At 49.9% G+C, this 20,526-nt stretch overlaps 1 protein-coding gene across 5 annotated transcripts in view; it reads right to left on the bottom strand.

The window, feature by feature from the left end:
- CAMKK1 (calcium/calmodulin dependent protein kinase kinase 1) overlaps positions 1–20,526 on the bottom strand; it is a 94,627-nt gene that overhangs the window by 37,218 nt on the left and 36,883 nt on the right. For all 5 annotated transcript variants that reach the window (XM_039562761.1, XM_019287601.3, XM_019287600.3 and 2 more), the window contains exons 2-5: positions 17,975–18,480; positions 9,324–9,371; positions 7,592–7,645; positions 375–426 (exon numbers count right to left, since the gene is read on the bottom strand). In XM_039562761.1, coding sequence (XP_039418695.1) covers positions 375–426; positions 7,592–7,645; positions 9,324–9,371; positions 17,975–18,403 — 583 coding nt within the window. In that variant the 5' untranslated portion in view covers positions 18,404–18,480. The remainder of the gene's footprint in view (positions 1–374; positions 427–7,591; positions 7,646–9,323; positions 9,372–17,974; positions 18,481–20,526) is intronic.

Below are 20,526 nucleotides of genomic sequence, written 5' to 3'. Positions count from 1 at the left end.
AGATGGGTCTGGGGCATCCCACAGCCCAGCCTGGACCCAGGTGCTATCCCAGGGGTAGAAGAGACTCTGAAAGGAGGGGGACTACCTTGCTTAACTTCCAGTGCTTAATTAGGCTTCATAAATGGTGAACATGGAAGAGTCACCACTTCAAAGAGATTCACAAAAATCAGAGCCAGGAATCTCATTACTGAGTGTGTTGAATTTCCCTGTGGCTGTATCTGCCCCCTCACCACCCACTGCATTTTAACCAGCTCCCAACTACATGGGCAGCTTTCATAGGAGGCCAAGTTCTGCAGTCCTTGCAGACAATGTTTCTACAGAGAGATTGGGCTGAGGGAGGACAACAGGCAGACCTCTAAATGTGAGATACCCACGTGGAAATCCATACTGCTTCAAGAGCTTCTTTTTGGAGAGGACTTTCATAGCCTGGAGGAAGAAGAAAAAGCAGTGTTAAAACTGAACATAAGCCAGAGAGCTGATTGCTGTGACCTGGGAGTATGCTGAGCACCAGGGACTGGCTCAGGGCTGCTCCTCAGCCCAGAGAAGGCTCCTGGTTAGTGGTGGCCACAACAGACAGAGCCTGACCCAGGCTTTCCTAAAAGCACTGCTAACCATCTGTTCTGTTCATTTTTCACCATGAAAGGTTTTGATTTATTTTCAAATGGACAAAGAAAAAGGAGCCCAATTTCTGCACTTGGGGCAGAAGCTTGAGGGAAGAGGTGGGTGCCTCTGGCTGACCCATTGTTTTGGATGATGTTATGGCCATGCTTCAGGTCAAAGCCACTTCAAGGCTGCTTCATCTTATGTTTTGTCTTGTCAGGGGGTATAAGTAGGAAACTGAACCCAGGCAGCTGAGGCATGGGAAAGGGGCAGGGTAATTCTTCCTGCCATGCAGCTGGCATTAGCATAGTGGCAAAAGGCAGTCTGAATTTAATAAACAGTCTTTGTGCCTCCATCTGCTCTGTGCATTAATAACCTTTTGGAGGGCTACTCAAAGCCCCTGAGTGGCCCAGCAGATGAATACTTAATGAGAAACCAGCTCATGGCACAATTTGCTTAGGAAAAAAGTCTGTGCTTCCAGAAGCTGGGATGGTCACTCGCTCCTTCCCCTAGCCTAAGCAGTTACTCCTATTAATAAAGCATCCAATATGTAATTCACACTGGAGTGATCCCTACAAAATCCAACTAACCAAGGAGTCCTGCAGGACACAGTCAAACGTCCAGGAATTCTGCATTAATACCACAGAGGCAGGGTCTCTGCCCACTACCTCTTTTCAGCACACATACCAGGAACAGGTCACCAAACCCATTTCAGTGAGCTCCTTCCCAAGTGCTTTTCCTGGCAATGATGGCACCACACGTCCAAGCATCCCCACCTCCCATTAGTGCTCCCACTGCAGACAGGTTCATGGCTCGCTGAAAGGATTGTTATTTTTGGTACTGATCCAGTGAAATCCTCTGGATTTGCACCCGTGTAATTGACAAGAGACACTGTGCAGTGTCTCAATCCTGCCTGACAGCTCCAAACCAACTGTTGGAAATGATGGTGTTGAGAGACAGACTCAGAAGTGCTTATCTCTGACTTAGCACAGCTCTGTGTCCAATACAGGCAGCCAAGTGACTCATGGTCTGCTGAAAGAGGATCCAAGATGTGCACAGCCACCTCCAAATACGGCCAGGACTAAGCCTGGAGGACTTCCTACGCTCCCCACTTTTATCTCTGCATAATGAAAATTTATGAGAAAAATCAAAGGAATCAGTACATCCATTTCTCTTTCAACCATTGCCAACCCAGGAGGAGAAGGCTTCTCTTGCTCCAATCCCATCTTGAGTCCTCGCTGCCTTCTGGCAAGGAGCTTTAGAAAAAGGAAAAAACAGAAGATGCAATTTGCTGCTGAAAGCTCAGCTCAATTTGCTGCTTGAGGGCCTCAGCCTAAGAAACCAAACCATCACCACCAGCCATGCTCACATCAGGACAGTCCTCCCCAGGAGAAGCTGGAGGGAGCAGGAAGGCACAGAGAGGAGCAATAGCTAAGACAAGACTTGCTCTCGGGGACAGAAATGGGGGGAACAGGAGCTACTGCTGTCACCCAAACTCCTTGAAGGACGCTTGAGGGGCAATGGGGGGCTACTGCATCGTAGGTGAGTTGATTGCAAACCACCACTACTGCTGGGAAAGAAGCACCAGGATATGCTTATACCAGTTTTGAAGCACCAGTATCTGCTACTGCACAAGCAGGGCTGGGTCAAAAGAGAGGACCTGTCCCACTGCACTGGCAAACTCAATCAGGGACAAAAAGCAACAGGCCAGAACCACTTAATTATCACAAGAGCAGAGAGGAGGGCACGTGGCTGTGAAGCCTCACTTTAATTACAGTGAGCTGGTAGGACCAGGCTTCCTCCTGAATTGTGGCTGCTGTAGTGGGAGCATCTCAGGGATGCTTCAGAAAACCGCTCCTTCCGGGCTCACATGCATGACAGAGCCAGAGACATTTGTACTCACAGGCAGAGCTAATTACCCAGATAATGCCTTTCTGATAAAGAACCAGCTCAGAGCCAAGCTGAGGGATTTTCCCTTTGCACAGGCGAGTGTTGCTTCAATCTTCTCGGGAAAAGGGAGCCTGGAGATTTCCTCCACACATCCTCCTCCAGATGTGGACGTGGGTCTTGACATTTCCCTTTGAGAAGCAGCAGGAACTGTGTGCTTTTCTCTGATGTATGTTTATTATCTAAGTTTACTGCTCTCTTCCTACCAGCCTTGCAGCTGGAAACCACAGGGAAGCTGCGTGAGGGAAAGGAGATCCCAAGCTTATGGAGAGGAGGAATGCCTGTGACACAGCAGCTTTCACAACAGTGAGACCACAAGCTGCGGGTAATGACAACGGCAAAATGACCATTTGTTTTGGGAGGGAAGGGTGACAAAATGATTGAGCCAAGGGAATCTATCACCTGTCCTTGGTGATGCTCTCACAGCGCTTAGAATGTCATTTTATATGCTAAGGGAGAGACTTGTAGTGCAAGGGCAGAAGCCTGTGCACAGTCCCTACCTGCAGCTCCCAGGGGAGTGGGATGCTGCTCAGACGTCCCTACTAACCACCTAAATCCTCTACCAGTGCATGAGGGCACACTGTGGGAATGCTGAACAGACCAGAGAGTGTTTCCAGCCCTTCTTCACCTGTCCTGCCTAACAACAACATCCCTCAGACAAAGCAGCTGAGAGGGAAGCTCTGCTCGGAGAGAGGAGTGTTATGAACAGAAAGAAAATCCTAAACCAGGCAGGATTAGCTGCCACAGCCTTAAAATCCTGCTCCTGCATTTGTAACCTTTAGTCCCATCAGCAGAATTGCATCACCAGGCTGTGCCCCATCCATGCCATGCCACCAGAGCAGGGATGCTGTCCTGGAGCTCGCCTGTCCCCAGCTGCCTCCCAAGGATCCTGTTGCTATCCCGGGTGACCCAGCCCCTCACAAGCCCTCAGCACGGGGTGTTAGAGCAAGCCAGAGAGCACTTCCCTGCTCCTCACTGCTCTGGAGTGCAGCTGGCAGTGGTTCAGCAGCTGTTATGTGAGCAAGAGGATGGGAAACACAGGAGCTGTGCCTTCCCTTTCCGCCTGGATGGCAACCAAAGTGGATTCTCCAGGGGCTGGAAAGTTCAAGGCTTGTTGCTGGCCACCGTCTCAGCAGCAGCCCTTTGTTCAGCCACTGCTTCTATAAACTTGGAAGGAATTTCTCCCCATCACTGAGACTGGGTAGGAAACAGCCCTCCTTGCAAAGATTGTTAGGTACAAACAGAGGCAGAGACCACAATCACACAAATCTTGTTTCTTAGGAAACAAGATTAAAAAAGAAAGATGAAAAAAAGAAAAATCCACTGACAACCTAAACGCTATTGCCTTATTCCAGCAGTAGCATGAAAAATGCCCATCATAACCACTTTTCTTTGCAAGATGATTTAGAAATTGAAAATAGGAGGAAGACATGACCTGAGGCATCAAAGAATCAAATTCCATCAGCACAATGATTCCAATCTAGATCTCTGCCAGGACACATTTGCCTTTGCTTTTTATTTGCTGCTTTTTCACAGAACTTGGCCTTTGTTTTTTCCCCTAGTCATCGTCAAAGCATCTCCTTCAAACTGAGACACTGAAACCTTTCCAGTGTAAATGGTTCCTTGGCAGAGCTCCACAGAAGCTGCTGTAACAGCTTTGTGTGCCCCAGGAGCAGCAGGGTCCTCTGCTCTGGCAGCCAGCTCTGCTTTCCAGCAGGGTCTCGTCCTTGGAGGGAGCATGTGGTCACATACCTGGTGCAGAAATTCCAGTTTCCGTGGTCTAACACATTCCCTGCATCCACTGATGTGAGCCAGGACACTTTTACAGCCCTCCCAGGCACTGTGGGTGCTCACAGCAACCAAGGGCAAAGCTCTTAGAAGCACTCCCTCATCTTTAATGGAAGGTAAAAAACCCACAAAGTAAATACAATCCATCTACATTTTTTCCCAAATGTGGTGATTGAATTTTTTTCTTGAGAGTTTTTCCTAATTCTAGGCCAGATCTGAAACTCATTAAAGCAGAAGCAATCTTTCCTCTTGCTTCAACAGGAGCTATACTCAGTCCTTGGTCCCTATAAACTCTGCCTTTTTGAAGGGAGCTAGCAAAGGGTCCCACACCTCAGCAAGAATCAGTAGCCACACTCTGAATTAGACCCCAAAATATTTTTTTTTCTTATTTCCTTACAATTTTGGTCCTTGTTATTGCAGCACACTAGCTTAAAGACAGTAACAAGGGCAGCAACACCCTGGCCTCATGCTAAACCACTGCAAATGTAAATCAGTTACAGAAACAGCGTGTCATTGAATGCTTTGGGTTGGAAGGGACCTTAAAGATCATCAGTTCCAACTCCCTGCCATGGGCAAGGACACCTTCCACTAGACCAGAGTGCTCCAAGCCCTGTCCACCCTGGCCTTGCTCACTAAAGGCCAACCAAGGGCTGATTTTCTCCAATTAACTTCTTACTGCTTTTCACCACGGAGTCAAAAAACACCCTCCATAGCTAAATCTGGGGGAAAACAAACACACAGAAAAGGCTCTTCCCCACTGTTAGAATCACAATTGCTTCTATTAACTGCTGGTAAGAGGCATTAGGTACCCTCGGGGGTCGGGGTGCACTGCTGAGGAACAGCCCGGGATGGGAAGGATAAGCAGGGCAGGATGGAAGTCGTCTCAGCTCTGGGAGAGCTCGAGGGTCAGGTACAGCAGGCAGGTGGGGAGCTAAGCCACCATTAGCCAGTTATGCAATTGGCACTGTTTCTCTGAAGCTTTGAAAAGTCTGCCAGCTCCTGAGCTGGTTTAATGCCTTGGAAAAGCAGAGGTGTCTCCATCACGGCTTGCCCTCCCGGAAAAGCGCGGGTAGTGGGGAGGGTGAGGGGTGCCAGGCATGGGACTGAAGCTGGAGAAGGGGACATCTCCCACTGCCCCAGCCACGAGGGGAACAAGGACATGGGACAGAGTTCAGAGGTCACTGCCTTTCCCAGCAGTGCAGCCGCCTGCCCCTTCCTCTCCTGCACAGACACCACCACGACCACGCACAGCAGGCACTGTCCTGGGCCCATCTCTCCATACACCTCCCAGGACCACCTCCACAGCCCCAGGATCCCAGCTGGGATCCAGCTCAGCCCCAAAAGGAGGATGGGGTGAAGCAAAGAGCACATCCCTGCAATGCTGGCACTAAAGGGGTCTGCATGCCCTGCCTGGCTTCAGGTGAGGCTCAAACAGCCCCCAGGCACAGAGCCCCTCCCAGGCTGCAGCACCTTTAAAGTGTTTGCTTAGATTAGAAACCAAGATTAAATGGGGATTAACTAACTCACACCAGGCTAACCTGCACACAGGCTTTCACTTTTGGTTTTTATTTGACCAGCTAAATCTACATCCATGGAGCTCATCTGCATCCAAAACAGGGACAGGAACGCAGCAGGCAATGCTATCCTAAGCCCAGCTCTCCCCTGCCGAGCTGTGACCGCTGCCCTGCCCACGGGGGCAGCTCAAATGAACAAAAGGGCAGTGCCAAAATGTAAGGATTACAATTTTCAAAGGAAAAATATTTTCAGCTGGAAACAAACATGATTTACGGATGTGATGCATTCCCACTCCGTGCTACTGGCCCTGGCATGCCTGTGCTGGTGGGACAGATGGATCAGGGAAGCCAGGGCTGGCACCATCACTCTGCAGAACAAACCTTCCTGCTGCAGGGCATGGCAGGGAGGATTTGGAGGGCAGCAGAGAAAGGGAGCCATTGGAAACAGCTCCGGTGTGGCTGTGAGTCAGCTTGGAAAGGACGGGAGATGGAAAGAATTGTGGCTCCTTTCCTTGGCCAGCTCCAGGCCACCTTGTCCAGATTTTTGTCTCATCTCTTCCATCCCTCATTTCAAGACATTCCTGCTGCAGTTTCACGCCCGCTGGAAGCATGGAAAAGCTAAGCAATACCCACGGGCATACAATTCCCACCTTACCCTTTCAACCTGGTGTGTCACTTGTAAATCCAGGAGTCAGGGAGGAGAACCTATCTGGGGAGCAGTGGGGAATGAGCGTGCTTTGCGTTCCACAATATATCTTATTCCCCATTGTCCCATGGCCAGCAGGGACAAGCAGCAGCTCATGAGACTGTCTGGGCGCTCTGATGGGCCCATTTTCATCCCCATGCAGGAGCAACAGCCAGACTCTCTCACCAAATGCAGTGTGGAGCAGTAGCTCTGGCAGGGCTGTGTCGGGTTCAGGTTCAACAGCACTGCAACCACGCAGCTCTGCTCAGCAGATTCCTGCTCTGGGATCCATCAAAAACAGCTGGAAGCTCTTTCCAGAAGCCTCCAGGCACAGCCACACATAGCAAGGCAGTTTTCCTTCCGTCCAGCTCCTGCTTTCAGCCTGAACAAAAGAAGCCACAGGGCAAGCCCAGGGACATGAGCACATCTGCAGGCAGATTTTGCAGGAATCCTGGCTGAGATGGTTGGGATTCACTTGCCTCTGAAAGAGGAGGCACAGAACAGGAGCCTTCAGCATAAGCAGCCTTTTAAAATATGAAACTCTCCAACTCTGGCTTCATTAAAACCCAAGATTTGCCTTGTCTTGCACCCTACACCTCATGCCCTGACAGTGAGTCTCGCTCAGTGTCCCCCAGGCATCCCCCAAGGGGGTAAGATGCAGGGAGCCTGGCCCTGCCCAGCCACACCACACTGTTCAGCATTTTCCTGAGAAACGCCCCCATTTCCTTACAAAACACCTGCTCATTCCAGGCCAGGCTTCCAATGCACAGCAGGTGCTGAATACCACCACCCACATGCCTCTAATTTCAGGTGACCTGCTTCATAGCTAGAAAATGCCAAGGCAAATCAGTAACATGCTTCTGCAGCCTGCCTGTTACATAAGGCACCCACCCGGTCCCCTCCCGCGCGCAGCAGCTCCGTGCCCAGCGGGAGCTTCAGCTCCTTGCAAGCCACCCAAACCAGAAGTGCACATGCTGAGAGCAGCCAGGTGAAGAGGACCCAGCTCTCAGGGAGGCAACAGCAGCAGCAAAGAGGAGCAGAGGAGAGACACACTTACATAATACTTGTCATCGTTCTCGTTGTAGGCCAGTTTCACAACGCCGTAGGAACCCTAAAAATAAACAGGAATTGCACAGTCAGTTCACCAGCTTCACCTCATCTTCTTGCTGCTCAAGGCTGGTAGACCACAGCTGGGATAAAAACACCTCCAAGGCCCCAGGCCACGCTGACCCCCCAGCAGTCTGCAGGTGATGTAGCCCTACGGCGAGGTTGTACATTTTGGCAGCTCTGTTGCAGCCATGGGGCACTGGAGGATTATCAATGGCTGGAGGAGCTGAGTGCTAGCCCATCATCTCCAGCCCTGAGCCAAAGCCACCATGTCTGTCTGAACTCAGACATCGGTGGGGAGCAGAGAGAAAAATTTTCAAGCATATTTTTTTGGTGCAAATTTGGATATTCTACATGAACACCTTTCCTGTTCTACTACAAGACCATTTTCAGCACAAGACCTCTCCCTTTCTTGATAGCAAATGGACTTCAGTGATGACCTGCCTTCCACCTGCCACATGTTGCCCAGGCAGATGAACTGCTGCTGTATCCACAGCTCCAGGGACAGCCTGAAGCCAAGCCCCATCCAAACTGCTGTTTTGTCAAAGTTCCATGTAAACACTCTTGTTACGCAAGTGAGACGTGACACCACGACCAGGTATCATCCCTGACAGATGCCTGTTGAATAAATGAGTGGCATGAACACTGGAGCCTTCAAAATATTTCTCTTGACTTCACTGAGAGCTGAAATAAGGTCCTGGTCTCAGAGGAGACCAACAAGCCACCTGGCTGATCCAGAAGCACAGCAGGTCCAGAAGACCCTCTACCAGCCTCACAGTGCCCATCTGCTTGCTGTGACCCACAGGGAAGAAGGCAGGGACAAATCCACCTGAGAGAAGTTTCACACTCTCCTTAAATCATACAGAAGTCCTAAGTGGGTCTGAAGCTGTGTGTGAGTTGGGGATGGCATCTGCTGTGCCAGCAGTGGTACCTCCAGCCTTGCTCCCTGCCTGCCAGCAGCCAAGTGCACAGCCCACGGCACAGATGGTGGGGGTGCCATCCCACAGCCTGGGGCCTCTTGTTTTGGAGGCATTTGGGCTAATGAAACTTCTGGTGAAGGTCTCTGCAGCTCAGGGTGCAGCCTCCTCTGACTGCAATGTTCCAACCGCAGAGGCAGACACGGCTTCCAGACAGCACCACTGCTCGTGGACCCATCTGCAACGGTGGCACACGGCCAAATGTGCAGGTGTCTGAGCTGCTCACCAGCCCAGACCTCTAAATAACTTTAGAGGAATCTCTTTTGAATCATTCTGCAGCTTTTAAATGTGCACTAGAATTAAACAAGCATTTCACATGACGTAAAAACTTTAACTAGTCCTGATGGGGACCAAACATCTGTCCTGATCATCTTTTTGGGTTTTTTTAAAATTTTATTTTCCTTGTTGTGTTGTATTAATGCATCAAAGGCTGTACTGTTACATTTGGCAAGCAAACACCCTGAAAGGGAGCCAGCTCAAACACCTTCTGAGGGAGGAAAAATAAATTTAGATTTCAAAGGAAGTAACTCCACTGTGACCTTGAACAAAACTTGCTCAAAATAATAACCCCCAAAAAAACCCCAAACCAAACACAACTTGCAAGGAGTCTTGGCCAGTGACGTTCCTTGGGCTGGCACAGCCTTTTCACCCCTGCTCATGTGTGTGACACAGGCTGGTGTGACCAACGTGAGCCCCAGTACATACCTTGCCTATTTCACTCTGCAGCTTGTACTGGTTTAATTGCACACAGTCCTGCAGATCAAAAGGAGAACATAATTAGAGTACTGGTAAAGGAAATGACTGAGTTTGAATCAGGTTCAAGTAGTGGCAGAGTGCTGAATAATTAAAGACTTAATCTTACTTAAACTGGTGTATGTTACACTATAAGCACTGCTTTTTTTTTTTTGACAACCCAAGAGAAAATACTTATGGGCTGAACTCTGATTCTGATTGTGCTGGTGTAAAACCACCCCATTTCCCCAACATTGCTCTAGGTTCGGCCCAGGGGGCCGGACAGCAGCCCCTGACCTGTTTACATTAAACCCTCTCTACTGGACTGTGCTCAGTACCAGGCAGGAAAACCCCTCTCCCAGCTTCCCGGGGTTTTCATGGCCTGGCAGCTCCCAGCATCCACCCCAGGATCACAGCATGAACCCGTGCCCTTCCCCACATCAGCCTGGCAAAGACAGGGACACTCTGTGGCCGTGCATGACAGCTGTGGCTGCACCCAGAGGAACCCTCACCTGCATCATGGGCTGCTCCTCCAGGGGAGCACACAGAGCCAAGTTCCTCTGCTGTGCCACACAAACAGCGGATTCCCTTCAGCTGATATGGTATTTGCTAAAATAAATCACCCCAGAGCAGGTCTGATCTCTGCTGGAAGGAATCCAGCACTGAAACCCCACGGGGTGGGGATGTGATGAGGGGGTGCTGAGCTCCTCCACAGACCAGGACCAGTGAAGGGGGAAAACAAGGTGGAACAGAAGATCCTTGCAGCCAGCTGACATAAAACCCACCCTTCCTTTAGAACTGTACTGCTTAAAGGAAAACACTTCCACAGCAGCAGCACACTGAGGGGGTCTGTGGGGGACAGCACAGCACACACCTTGCTGCAGAGCTAAGCTCCTGGCAAAGAGCTGGATCTCTGCAGTGCTGGCAGCAGGCAGAGTGGGCTGCAGGGCAGTTTGCCTTGGTCCTCACTGAACACAGCACTGAACTGCACTGCAGGGGAGGGAAGAGCCCCAGACTTGGTGGGGTGAGGAAAAGGCGGAGTTTCCAACGCCAGGACAGGGTGTGGGCTGATGCTCTTCCCCAGCCAGCATTTCTGAACATTTCTCCGCAGGACTGCCACGCACTAAAGCAGGCTGGAAATTCACAGCCAGCCTCTGCACTTCTTTGGGAACAAAGCTGATATAAAACATGCAGACAGGTAGATTAGCCTTCCCATAAACCTCAAAATATCCCTGCCATCTACAGAAGCAGCACCACAACATAAAAGCAGTGCCAGATGCCTTCGGACCACTGGTAAGAACAGGGAGTGTCAGAGTCCCTGCCCCAGGCAGCATTCCCACCGACAGCAACACTCCTCTGCCTCTCAGGACCCAGCACAGGTGTGGGAAATGGTCATTTTGACTTTTCCCCATCACCAACCAGAAAACATTCCTAATGCTCCTAACTCAAGAGATCGTCACAATAAAAAGTAAAGAAATGGGGGACTGATAACTTTTAAAGCCTACAAACAGTGGCTTGTCAGGAATACAAGGAATGGTTTAAATCTTGATCTTGTTGCCAGGGAAGGAAGTTTTTTCCACCTCCCTGACAGGGAAGAGCAGCCAACTGTGAGTAATGGGGCCATAGAAGTGTATCAACTCTGCTGCTAGCAAAGCACGTGTCTTTCCAAAGGTAAAAACCAATCCATCAGAGCTGGGAGCACCAAGAAAGGAGAAGGTATGACCCAGCAAAAGCCAAGATGTAAGGCATGAGGCCCCTGAAAGGACACCCCTCCCCAAAGGAGGGGGCGCATGCAGGAACCCAGGGTATGGACACGTGGAGGACAAACTCCCCCGCAAACACTGTGCCAGCAGATTCACTTCCCAGTGTGAGGCTGTGCTTTGCATCGTGGTGATTTTCCCAGACTCAGCAGGAACACTTGTCTGACAATGTCTCCTGGTTTCCCTGTGCTCAGCTTTGTACTCCTTGCCTGGTTCTGTGAAAACTGCAGTGCTGCAGAGGGTGAAACACCCACTGGAGCAGCTGGGGCAGGCAGGAAAAGTGACCATTCCTCCAAGAAAGCTTCCAACCACCTCACATCTCCTGCTCTTCAAACCAGCAAGCTTGAAAAGACCAGGTCTTGCTACCAGGCCTCCTCCTGAGCAGGGATCACTTGCAGGAGTAGATACAGCCTTCCACACATAGCCATTGACTCTTTGCTCTGCACTCAATATCTTGTTTCAAACCAAGGTGGCATCTCTAAAGCACCAAGTGCTGCTTCTTCTTGCTCACAGACTGCCAAGAAAGCCATGGTGGCATCTTTTCCCTCCCTCCAGAAGGAGCAGAGCCCTTTGTGTGGAATGCAATCCATCCATCCATCCATCCAAAGTGCACTGCAGCTGAGGAGGGACTGTGCCTTATCCCTGTGTCCTAGCCACCAATTCCTTTGACTCTGACCTCCCCACCATCCCTCTTAACCTCTGGCCACAAATTATCATTCTTATCCTCCACCAGACTGACCACCTGAGGCATCTCTCTGGTGTTTCACTGCTGCTAGATGGAGCTTGTGACACCAGAACCCCCATCTTTAGGGATAGTTTTTTGAAAGGGGTGGATAAACGCTGGGAGGGAACACCCAGAAAGGGTCCAAGGGAAAGGCAGTGACGAGATCTGCAGCACAGCCTCCCAGAGCTCACACTCGCTGCCACCACATCCCTACCTGGCCCGTGCCCCCATTGCTCCCCACTCAGATAATTCCCAGTGGGAAGCACCATCACCTCAGCTTCTGCCGTGCTTCCAGCACTTGAGCTGAACACAGCCAAAACCAAACCAGATTATAGGTGCTTTCTACTTTTTTTCCCCTTGCTGAAAAGACCATAATTCACAGCTGAAGCAAGTCCTGCCACGTGTTGCTGCAGACTGGCAGGGTTGTTATTCTGTTACTTGGTTCTCCTGCAGGAAGTGGGAAAATTATCCTATTCCTTTATCAGAGAAAAACACCTATCTCTGGGCAAGTGTTTCTTTAAGATAACATTGTACAATTCCCTTGATTTCACCACATGCCGATGTATTTGCAACGGCTGATAAATACAAATACAGCGAGAACCTTAATGAGATCCTTTAATGAAAGGCTGTCACTAAATTAGACTGAGCCAGTCCAAGTGTGCAGGAATTGTTTTGCCTTAAAAAACAAGATGCCCCCTTTGTTAACATGTCCAAGGTATTAGTCAAGAGAGGAAAGGGAGGGGGAATGAATGCCACAGAAGACAAAAATCGGCCAAAAATCATAAAGCACAATGCAGTCCAGAGCCCAGACCCAGTTCCAGAAATCCACTGTGGCCACCACTGGGTGACAGAAACCCTGAGAAACTGAGAACTGAGCCTTTGCTGTCCCAGGGGAGATGCATGGATGGCAAGGGAGAACCAGAGCTGATTTCCAAAATCAGACATTTCTGAAAACAATCAGACTGCCTACATACATATAAAGGAGAATACATATATAATGGAGAATTTTACCCCCTAAACAAAGCCAAATTCCCCAATCTGAAAAGAATTTTCAGCAATTCAGAGATACACTTTAAAGAGAAACATGGAAGAAAAATGAGGAAACACTGGTTTAAACTCATCCTGCCTAGAAAGGGAAGTGAAGGCAGTTCTGAAAACAGGCAAAACGAAAATAAAAGCCAGAAAATGGGTATTAAAGACAGCAATGAATTCAAATTACACAGCTGTTCAGGGACAGACAAGGATAGACAGGAAGCCTAGCCCTCATGGTGGTAAGAAAAATAAACAGATTTTTAAACAACATCCAAAAAGAAGCGCAAAAAGAAAGCCCAGTCCTGCTGCACTGCACTGGCCATGGCTGGGCACAGAGCACAGCACTGGGGCTCAGCACTGGGGCTCACCCACCCGAGACCCCAGAGCTGATGCAGGAGCCTGGGCACCTGCTGGGTCCCTGGGATATCACTGGGAGAGTGAGGAGGATGTTGGGACCCGTGGGACCAAGGCAGACCCTCCCCAGCCCCTCCCCAGCTGCAGCTTTGGGCTTTCTCCTTCTCTCAGACGTTACCCTTAGACAAGCTGGAAACGCAACTTTAAATAAAGGTTAATTAGTCCAAGGAAAAGAAATTAGCAATGCCTGTGGGGCAGCCTTCTTTGAAGAAATGCTTTCCAGGTATCTTTAATCTTTTCAAGAGCTCTAGTTTGAGCACCACAGTAAGGCCTCTAGAGGAAATTAATCTCAGAGACCCGTAGGGGCTGGAAGGGGAAGCTCTCAGCCCATGCTGAGTAGGAGCTCAGTTCCTGCCTCTGCCCTGGTCCCACCTGAGTTTACCTTTGTGCATGGCAAGGGAATCACTCTGTGAAGAAAACCAGGCAGCTCCCAGGCCCTGGAGGAGTGTGAGACCTGGATCAGCCCAGCACCAAGGCACTGCCTCTCAGCTCTTGACACCAGTTGCTTCAAACCAGTTGGCCAAACAAGCAGGGAGCTATGACAAAGACGGGGAAAGCCAAGGACAGAAAGGACAAAGCCGTGATTTATTTTCCATGCCTCTGCAGTAAGCCATGGACATCCAGCATAGGAAAATTCCCTTTGTCAGCTCTTTCTCCTCCCTGCATCTGCAGGCCAGGAGCATCTCCGAGGAGGGAGAAGGCACTGGCCTGACTCATCCTCTCCACTCCTGCTGAAGCACACATAGCTCCAGCTGATTGCTACAACTGCAGAGACACCCAGGCAGGGGGAACTGGAACAGTCTCCTACTGATCCCAGAGGCTGGAGAGACAAATGTGGACACCAGGGCAAGAGGAACCGGGGTGCAGGGAGAGGAAGGGAACATATGAAAGGGAGAGGAAATTCAACTGGAAGAGACTGGAGAAGAGACTGTATAAAGCAATTAACTGTGCTGGCAGGCCTGGGGAGAAAGGCTGAAAAAAGACATCATTTATTCTTCTCCTGGCCACTCTTCAAGTAAGATTTTCTTGGCTACCTAAAAAGGTTGGTTTAAGACAGCAGAATTTAAAAAAACCCAAACCAAACCCACCAGCACTGCGCTTTCAAATGCCACGTTCCAACAAGCAGCACCTCTCCCCTTTCACAGACCCAAGACCTGCTCTTTTAGATTGGACAAGCTCTGTCAATCACACAGTGACAAGATGCCCATGTACAAACATCTTCAGAGAGTCTTTCCCTGGTACATACAAACACCAGGGCATTATCTGGGCAGCAAAGCAGAAGCTGCTTTCAGCAGCCTCAGGAAAATCCTCTCCTCTTGCCCTTGCTGCCAGCACTGAGCAGGAGCCAGGAACATCACATCAAGAGGAAAAGTGGGCCAGCAACCTAAACTCTGAGGCCTGTGCCTCAGCTCTGCAGCTTTATGGACCCTTAATAGCTTCAGCTTAATCACTTCTGTGCCACAGCTAAAGGCAAAGCCATTCCCTTGTCAGAGCAAAGCCCTGATAGGCAGCAAGGCAGCAGAATCCCATCAGGCTTCCCTGCCAGGGAAGGCGGCACTGAGAGAACCTTCCAGGCCTTAGGCCACAGATAATCTAAGAAAGGAGGGGAACAAACAGGGAACTTTTTAAAGTACAGATCAATTTTTGATAGAGAAATGACAGATCAGGTTAATTAAGAACACAGTAACGCTTGCAGAGTTAAAATTGCAGATCCAGACTTGTCAGCAGTGGCTGCAAGACACCAGCAGCTGCCAACTCTTTGTCCAAGGGCAGTTGGCTAATTAGTGTCTCTGGGAATAGCCTTTGTGTGAGACAACAAGCCCTGCTGCAGCCCTGCCAGCCCAGGAGCCACCACCTGCCTAAATAATAAATCCACAAGCCCTGCTCAGCAGGCAAGTGTCCGTGGAATCAGTCCCAGTGACAGGACAACCCCAATTCACTGCCTGCTGCTCGCACTGCATAAATCCTCCCTCATCCTCACAGGCTCAGCTTCAGCTCTTGGCCCTCTTCATACCTGAACAGAAGTTTTCCTCCCAGCCTGTGAACGAGTATTAAAGCAGCATTAAAAAGCTCAGCAGTGTCTCTAAGAGAACACAACGTTCTTCCACAATTCATCAGTGTAAGAGAGCATTCAGCTCTGCCGTATCCCCATACTCTGTCTCTGCATAGCACATCTCTCCATTATTTCTCCAGATCAGCCCAGGATGCAGCACTACTAACAGCCAGGAACTGAGCTGCCATCCTGCTGGAGAGGGAAGCAGACTCATTCTGAGATGGCTATCAGCACAACAGGAAATTGTGACACGAAGCTGTGCCATCCATCCCTGCTCCTGACAGGCAGTGCCTGCACGTGGGTACTGAGAAGGCCTGAATGCTCCCGAACTCCATCTCCAGCTTTGCACAGACTGGAATTGACCCAGGCAATGGCCACGAGCTGGAGCAATGGATGGTCTGCTACTGAAAGGCACTGACTGAGGATGCCAGAAACCCAATGCAAGGGGAAAGAACCAACTCCAAAATGGCTTTAAGCAGGTGAGAGGCACTGACTGGAATACGAATGTCCAGCTTGCCTAGAACCAGGTGTGCCATAGAGCCATTTGCAGGCAGGCCAGGGCAATGCTGTGACTGGGGAGCTGGATCTTGTCAGTGACCCACCAGCTTCGCTCCTCACTGAGGGTCTGCGTATCAGAGTGACCAACAGACACCCAGCAGCAGCTGCTGCCAAGTGTACCATGATTGTATTTTTCATCACAGGCTGATTTTATCCCCAGTAGCACCAAAAGCCTCAACATGGAGACCCTGGTAACTTTTAGAATTCTTGACAGAGAACAAAAGACCTGCTCTCCGTTTCTTTCAGAGTTCCCTGCTGTCTCTCAGCTGCACAGCTTGGATGTGGACTGGCAGTGCCTCTCAACACAACAACCCTTTAACAGCCACTTGGCAGAAGCAGTGGTGACACTGGAGCTGGGCTGTGCGCAGGCTGCACACTCCCCTTGCTGTCACACACCTGACACACACTGCTCATGATTCAGTGCCCAGCCTCAAATTTTACCCAGGCATGCATCTTCCTAATCCTTCTGTTCCTTATAGGATACAGATGCTATCCCTGTAAGGTGGGAAGGAGCAGCACAGCTCCTGAGAGCACCTCTGTGAGGGCAAGTGCCCACCTCAGAACGTTCCCAGCTCACCCAGGCCCCCTTCCCACTCCTACCACAGCCATTCTCCATTAATATGAATGATGGTTTCCAGTGAGCACAGCTCTGCTGTGCAGCTGGGCTGCACCACAGCGCTGCTCTCTCGGTGATATCAAAGTGACCGTGAAAAAGGCAGCACTGTGAAAAGAGCTGCTGCAAGAGCAGGGACACAAGGGCTCCACATCTGCATTTCAAACCAAGCATTTCCCACCCCCAGGCAGTAACCCTTGCTCCCCAGGATGCAGGTGTTGTGGAAGAGGATGGAGTACTTTGAATTTGCTTGCAGATGGGAATGTGCCAGTCACACTTGACTGCAGTTACGTTGAAAGATTTCAGAAAAGCCTCACTCCTGGCACAGTCACAGCACTGCAGGATGGGAGAGCTGGCACTCAAGTCACGTCCTGCTTCCAAGAACTGGCTCCTTTCCCTCCCTGCCTCCCTTATTAAAGCATATGGCTGCTGTCAAAGAAGCTGCAGTCTCTGCAGTGCACCTTCTGCAGGTATCCTCCTATCAGCTGGGGATGCACCACCCATCCCACAGCTGATGTGACTTGCACAACTCCCCAGAGGACAAAGGCTGATTTGGTTGTGCACAGCACCATCCTCTCCAGGTGTGCAAGGGGAAAACACCCACTTCTCAAAAGGGAAACACCAAACCACACAGATGTTAAGCTCCTGGTCCCTTGGACCCACACTGGCATAAATCTAAATTCCAGTGATTTGGGTCCCTGTGTTGCTGCAGGCATCCAAATCATGACACTGGGCACTGTGGTCTGAACAGCCCCTCTGCTCCCTGTCCTCCCCAGCACTGGGAATTGCAACCATCACCCACTTCCATCAAAACACTCAACCACTGACAGCATGTCACAGCTCCTCCAGGGCAGCTCTGGGACCAGAAGAGCAGCTGCAGAACAACCACAGCCACCCAGACACCCCTCTGAAGGAGAGTAGGGTCACAGCCCTCCGTTACCACTGCTGGTACAAATGCTTTAAAGACAAAAGAAAACCCTGACAGGAGCCAGGCATTTAAGCTCTTTATAAAATTAAATCGTGCCTTCAATTATGGCAAAACACAATAGCAGATACATAATCTCCAGAAGTTTAAATCCATAAAATACCTTCAGCAAAGCTGCTGTGACTGGTGAATTCCTGAAGGGCACATGCAGCAGGGACACAAGAACAAAGTCATTTGGCCACAGCCCTTTCTCTGAACAACCTGAAAGACCTTCTGCCTGCTACCACGACACAGGGGTCATGGTCCCTTAACAAGACTATCCCAGGCAGGTGAGGGCTAAAGGAGCCAAATGTCAGTGCCAGGGCTACACCCAGCACAGCTCTCCAGTTCCTATGGAGAGGAACTGGTTCCAGGGATTTTTTCCCCCCACTTAGAAATAGCACTGCTTTCAGACACACTTCTCCAGAAGACTGAAGGCTCCCATTACCACCTGAGAAAGACTTACCTTACCTCAACACCTCAGCTGTAGGGGAGAACATGCCTACCTCAGAGTCTGATATAGAGACCCGATTGGACTCTATTGTTGGTCTCCTCATTATACGTGGTGATGGCCCTGTGGCATAAGGGCCACAACCTGGAGTGTTGCTAGAAGCCAAATAACCTCCTGATGATCTTTCCTGAAGGGACAACTTCCTACTTGATAGACCAGGTCTAGTTAGAGGTCTCTTGGGAATATGCCTCAAGTGAGCATCTTCTGACTGTTGGGAAGGCAGAAGTTCATTGATTCCCATGTCACTGCTGACTCCATTTCTTTGGATGTCCTTTATGTTATCAGAAAAGACTGTGTCATTTTCTTCACCATTTTGGTCACTTCTGTCTGGGACAACAGACACATCTATGGCTGCCACCCTCTCCACCAGTTCAGTCTGTGTGTCCATGCCTCCATCCACAGCATTTGCTGCAGAGTCCCCCATGGCTGTGTCCAGCTCGTTTGGTCTCAGATGGTCACACAGAGAGCAGCGATGTTAGTGCTCAAAGGCTCCATAAATACCTGAAAGGAATCACAAACAGAGGTAAATAACAATAATGTTCACTCAACACAAACATAACCAAACAGCCATCTCTGACTTCTTCCAGCATGCCAGAAAGTGATAGCAAAACACTGGCAGGCTGTAAACAAGGTACAAGCACTCAGACTGAAAGGCAAACCCAGGCATTGAGCTAGACAGGAAAGAGATAAAAATGAGATTTTATCTGATGTGTAACAAGTGACACAGCCAAAGAGAACTTCTCCTTCTGTAGCCAGACCTACAGCCAACCAGAGCTTACAATACTGGAAGAAGCATCCCAACAGCCGAGGGCCAAGGGTCAAACTTTCGACCTCTTGAATTCTTATTTATAGGATACAAGATCTTCTGGCATGTACTCAAACCCAACAGGCATAACAACAACTCCATAACCATTTAGGGCTCCCCAGTGGTCTCTCTGCTGCCCTGTAGGCCCTTAGAGAGTGTCACAGAATGGCCAAGCCTGACGACTTCCCCACTGCCATTTCCAACATAGTCAGCAAAAGCAGAATTTAAAATCAAATCCAGTTCCAGGGTTGCCCCTGGCCCCACACAGTTGCAGTCTGTGTGCAAACACATGTTAATCTTGCTGCCCACCATGTATAAAAACTATAGTGAGTTACACAATCAACAACGCTTAATGATTAAAGCATGGTGGGAAGCAGCTTTTCCTCGGGAAAAGACCTACAGAACACCAAAGTGCAATACAAAGCTAAAGCTGCTGCATAGAATCGCTGTTTCCTGGATGCTAATTTCAGTCTCAATTTAAAACAGATTTCAGTCTTCCCAGCCCAGTGCAGAGCAGGAAATGATCCTCTGCAGCACATGGCTGTCAACACTTAATCACCTCTGAAGATGCAGCACTGCATCATTTCATCCCTCTGTCCATCTTCTGGGGACAGCGGGGGAGTACTTGACTTTACTCACAGCATCCTGGCCTGCATCCAGTGAATTCAGAGCAGGCTTAACCCTGAAATATTGCAACCTGTGGTTCTCTGTATTCAAAGCAGGTTGTGCATAAAACTCCTGCAAGTCAGGTGACACTTGCATCTACATTTCATTTACATGAGGACAGGGTGGGGGTGAGCGAGTCCAAAGAGCCACATCCAGCATCAGCCTGGGAACACACACAACCCTTGGCAAGGAGCACAGGTTGAGCAGGGCTCAGAGCTGCCCAGCAATGCTCAGTTGAACACACTATAGTGAACTCAGCTGCACAGGGATGACCTCCTGAGTCCCCCAGGGCAGCCAAGCTCAAGCAACCTTTTATATCAATGAGAAAACCAGATTAAGATCTCGACTGGAGGCTTCACCCTAGGTCATGTGCCAATCATAGGGATACACGCTGGGCACTCAGTGTCACAGAAAGGGAATACCAACATCTAAGATATTCCTCTCCACATCCCACTGTTCACCTCCTTTCCCCCCTCCTGTCTTTTCTGCAGGCTTGCTTGAAACAAATTGACAGAAGTGTCACTCACTCAAAACAGTAATGAAATGGTGAGATCAGCTTTAAAAGCTTCTATTAAAACTATATTTAAACACTTCAATCCCCTTTGAAAAAAAAGGAAAAAAAAAAAAAGAAAAAGCACAAATCCCCTTTGGAGCCAGGGTGCAGGCACTGCAGGTGGCTCTCAGCAGCAAGGGAAGGGGTGTGGGGTTCTGTGCAGCACACACTGCACGTGGTCCCACAAACCCGGGGCAAAGCAGCACAAGCCTCCCCTCTGCCAGGCCTCCCTGCTCTCCCAAACCCCCAAACACAGCCTGCAGGCCAGCAAGCCAGCAAGGATCCTTCAAAAGGATTTGTGGGAAGCCCACCAAGGATTTGCTGTCTGCAAAATGCTTTTGTGAAGTCTGGAAAGCTTCTGAGCTAAACAAGGAGCATCAGGTCAGGGCAACTGCAAGTCTGCAGTCACTCCACTCTCTCTGCACTCCAGAGCCTGGGGAGCAGCACATTTCCCGTGACACTCATGGGATGCCTGCATGCTTGGCTCTAGGGGAAGGTCATCTCCTCAGCCCCAGGGAAGCAC

This window comes from Corvus cornix, chromosome 19 (assembly GCF_000738735.6).
Source record: "Corvus cornix cornix isolate S_Up_H32 chromosome 19, ASM73873v5, whole genome shotgun sequence".
Lineage (NCBI taxonomy): Eukaryota > Metazoa > Chordata > Aves > Passeriformes > Corvidae > Corvus > Corvus cornix.
The sequence above is the reverse complement of the archived record's forward strand: the minus strand, read 5'-3'. Positions and strand labels throughout refer to the sequence as shown.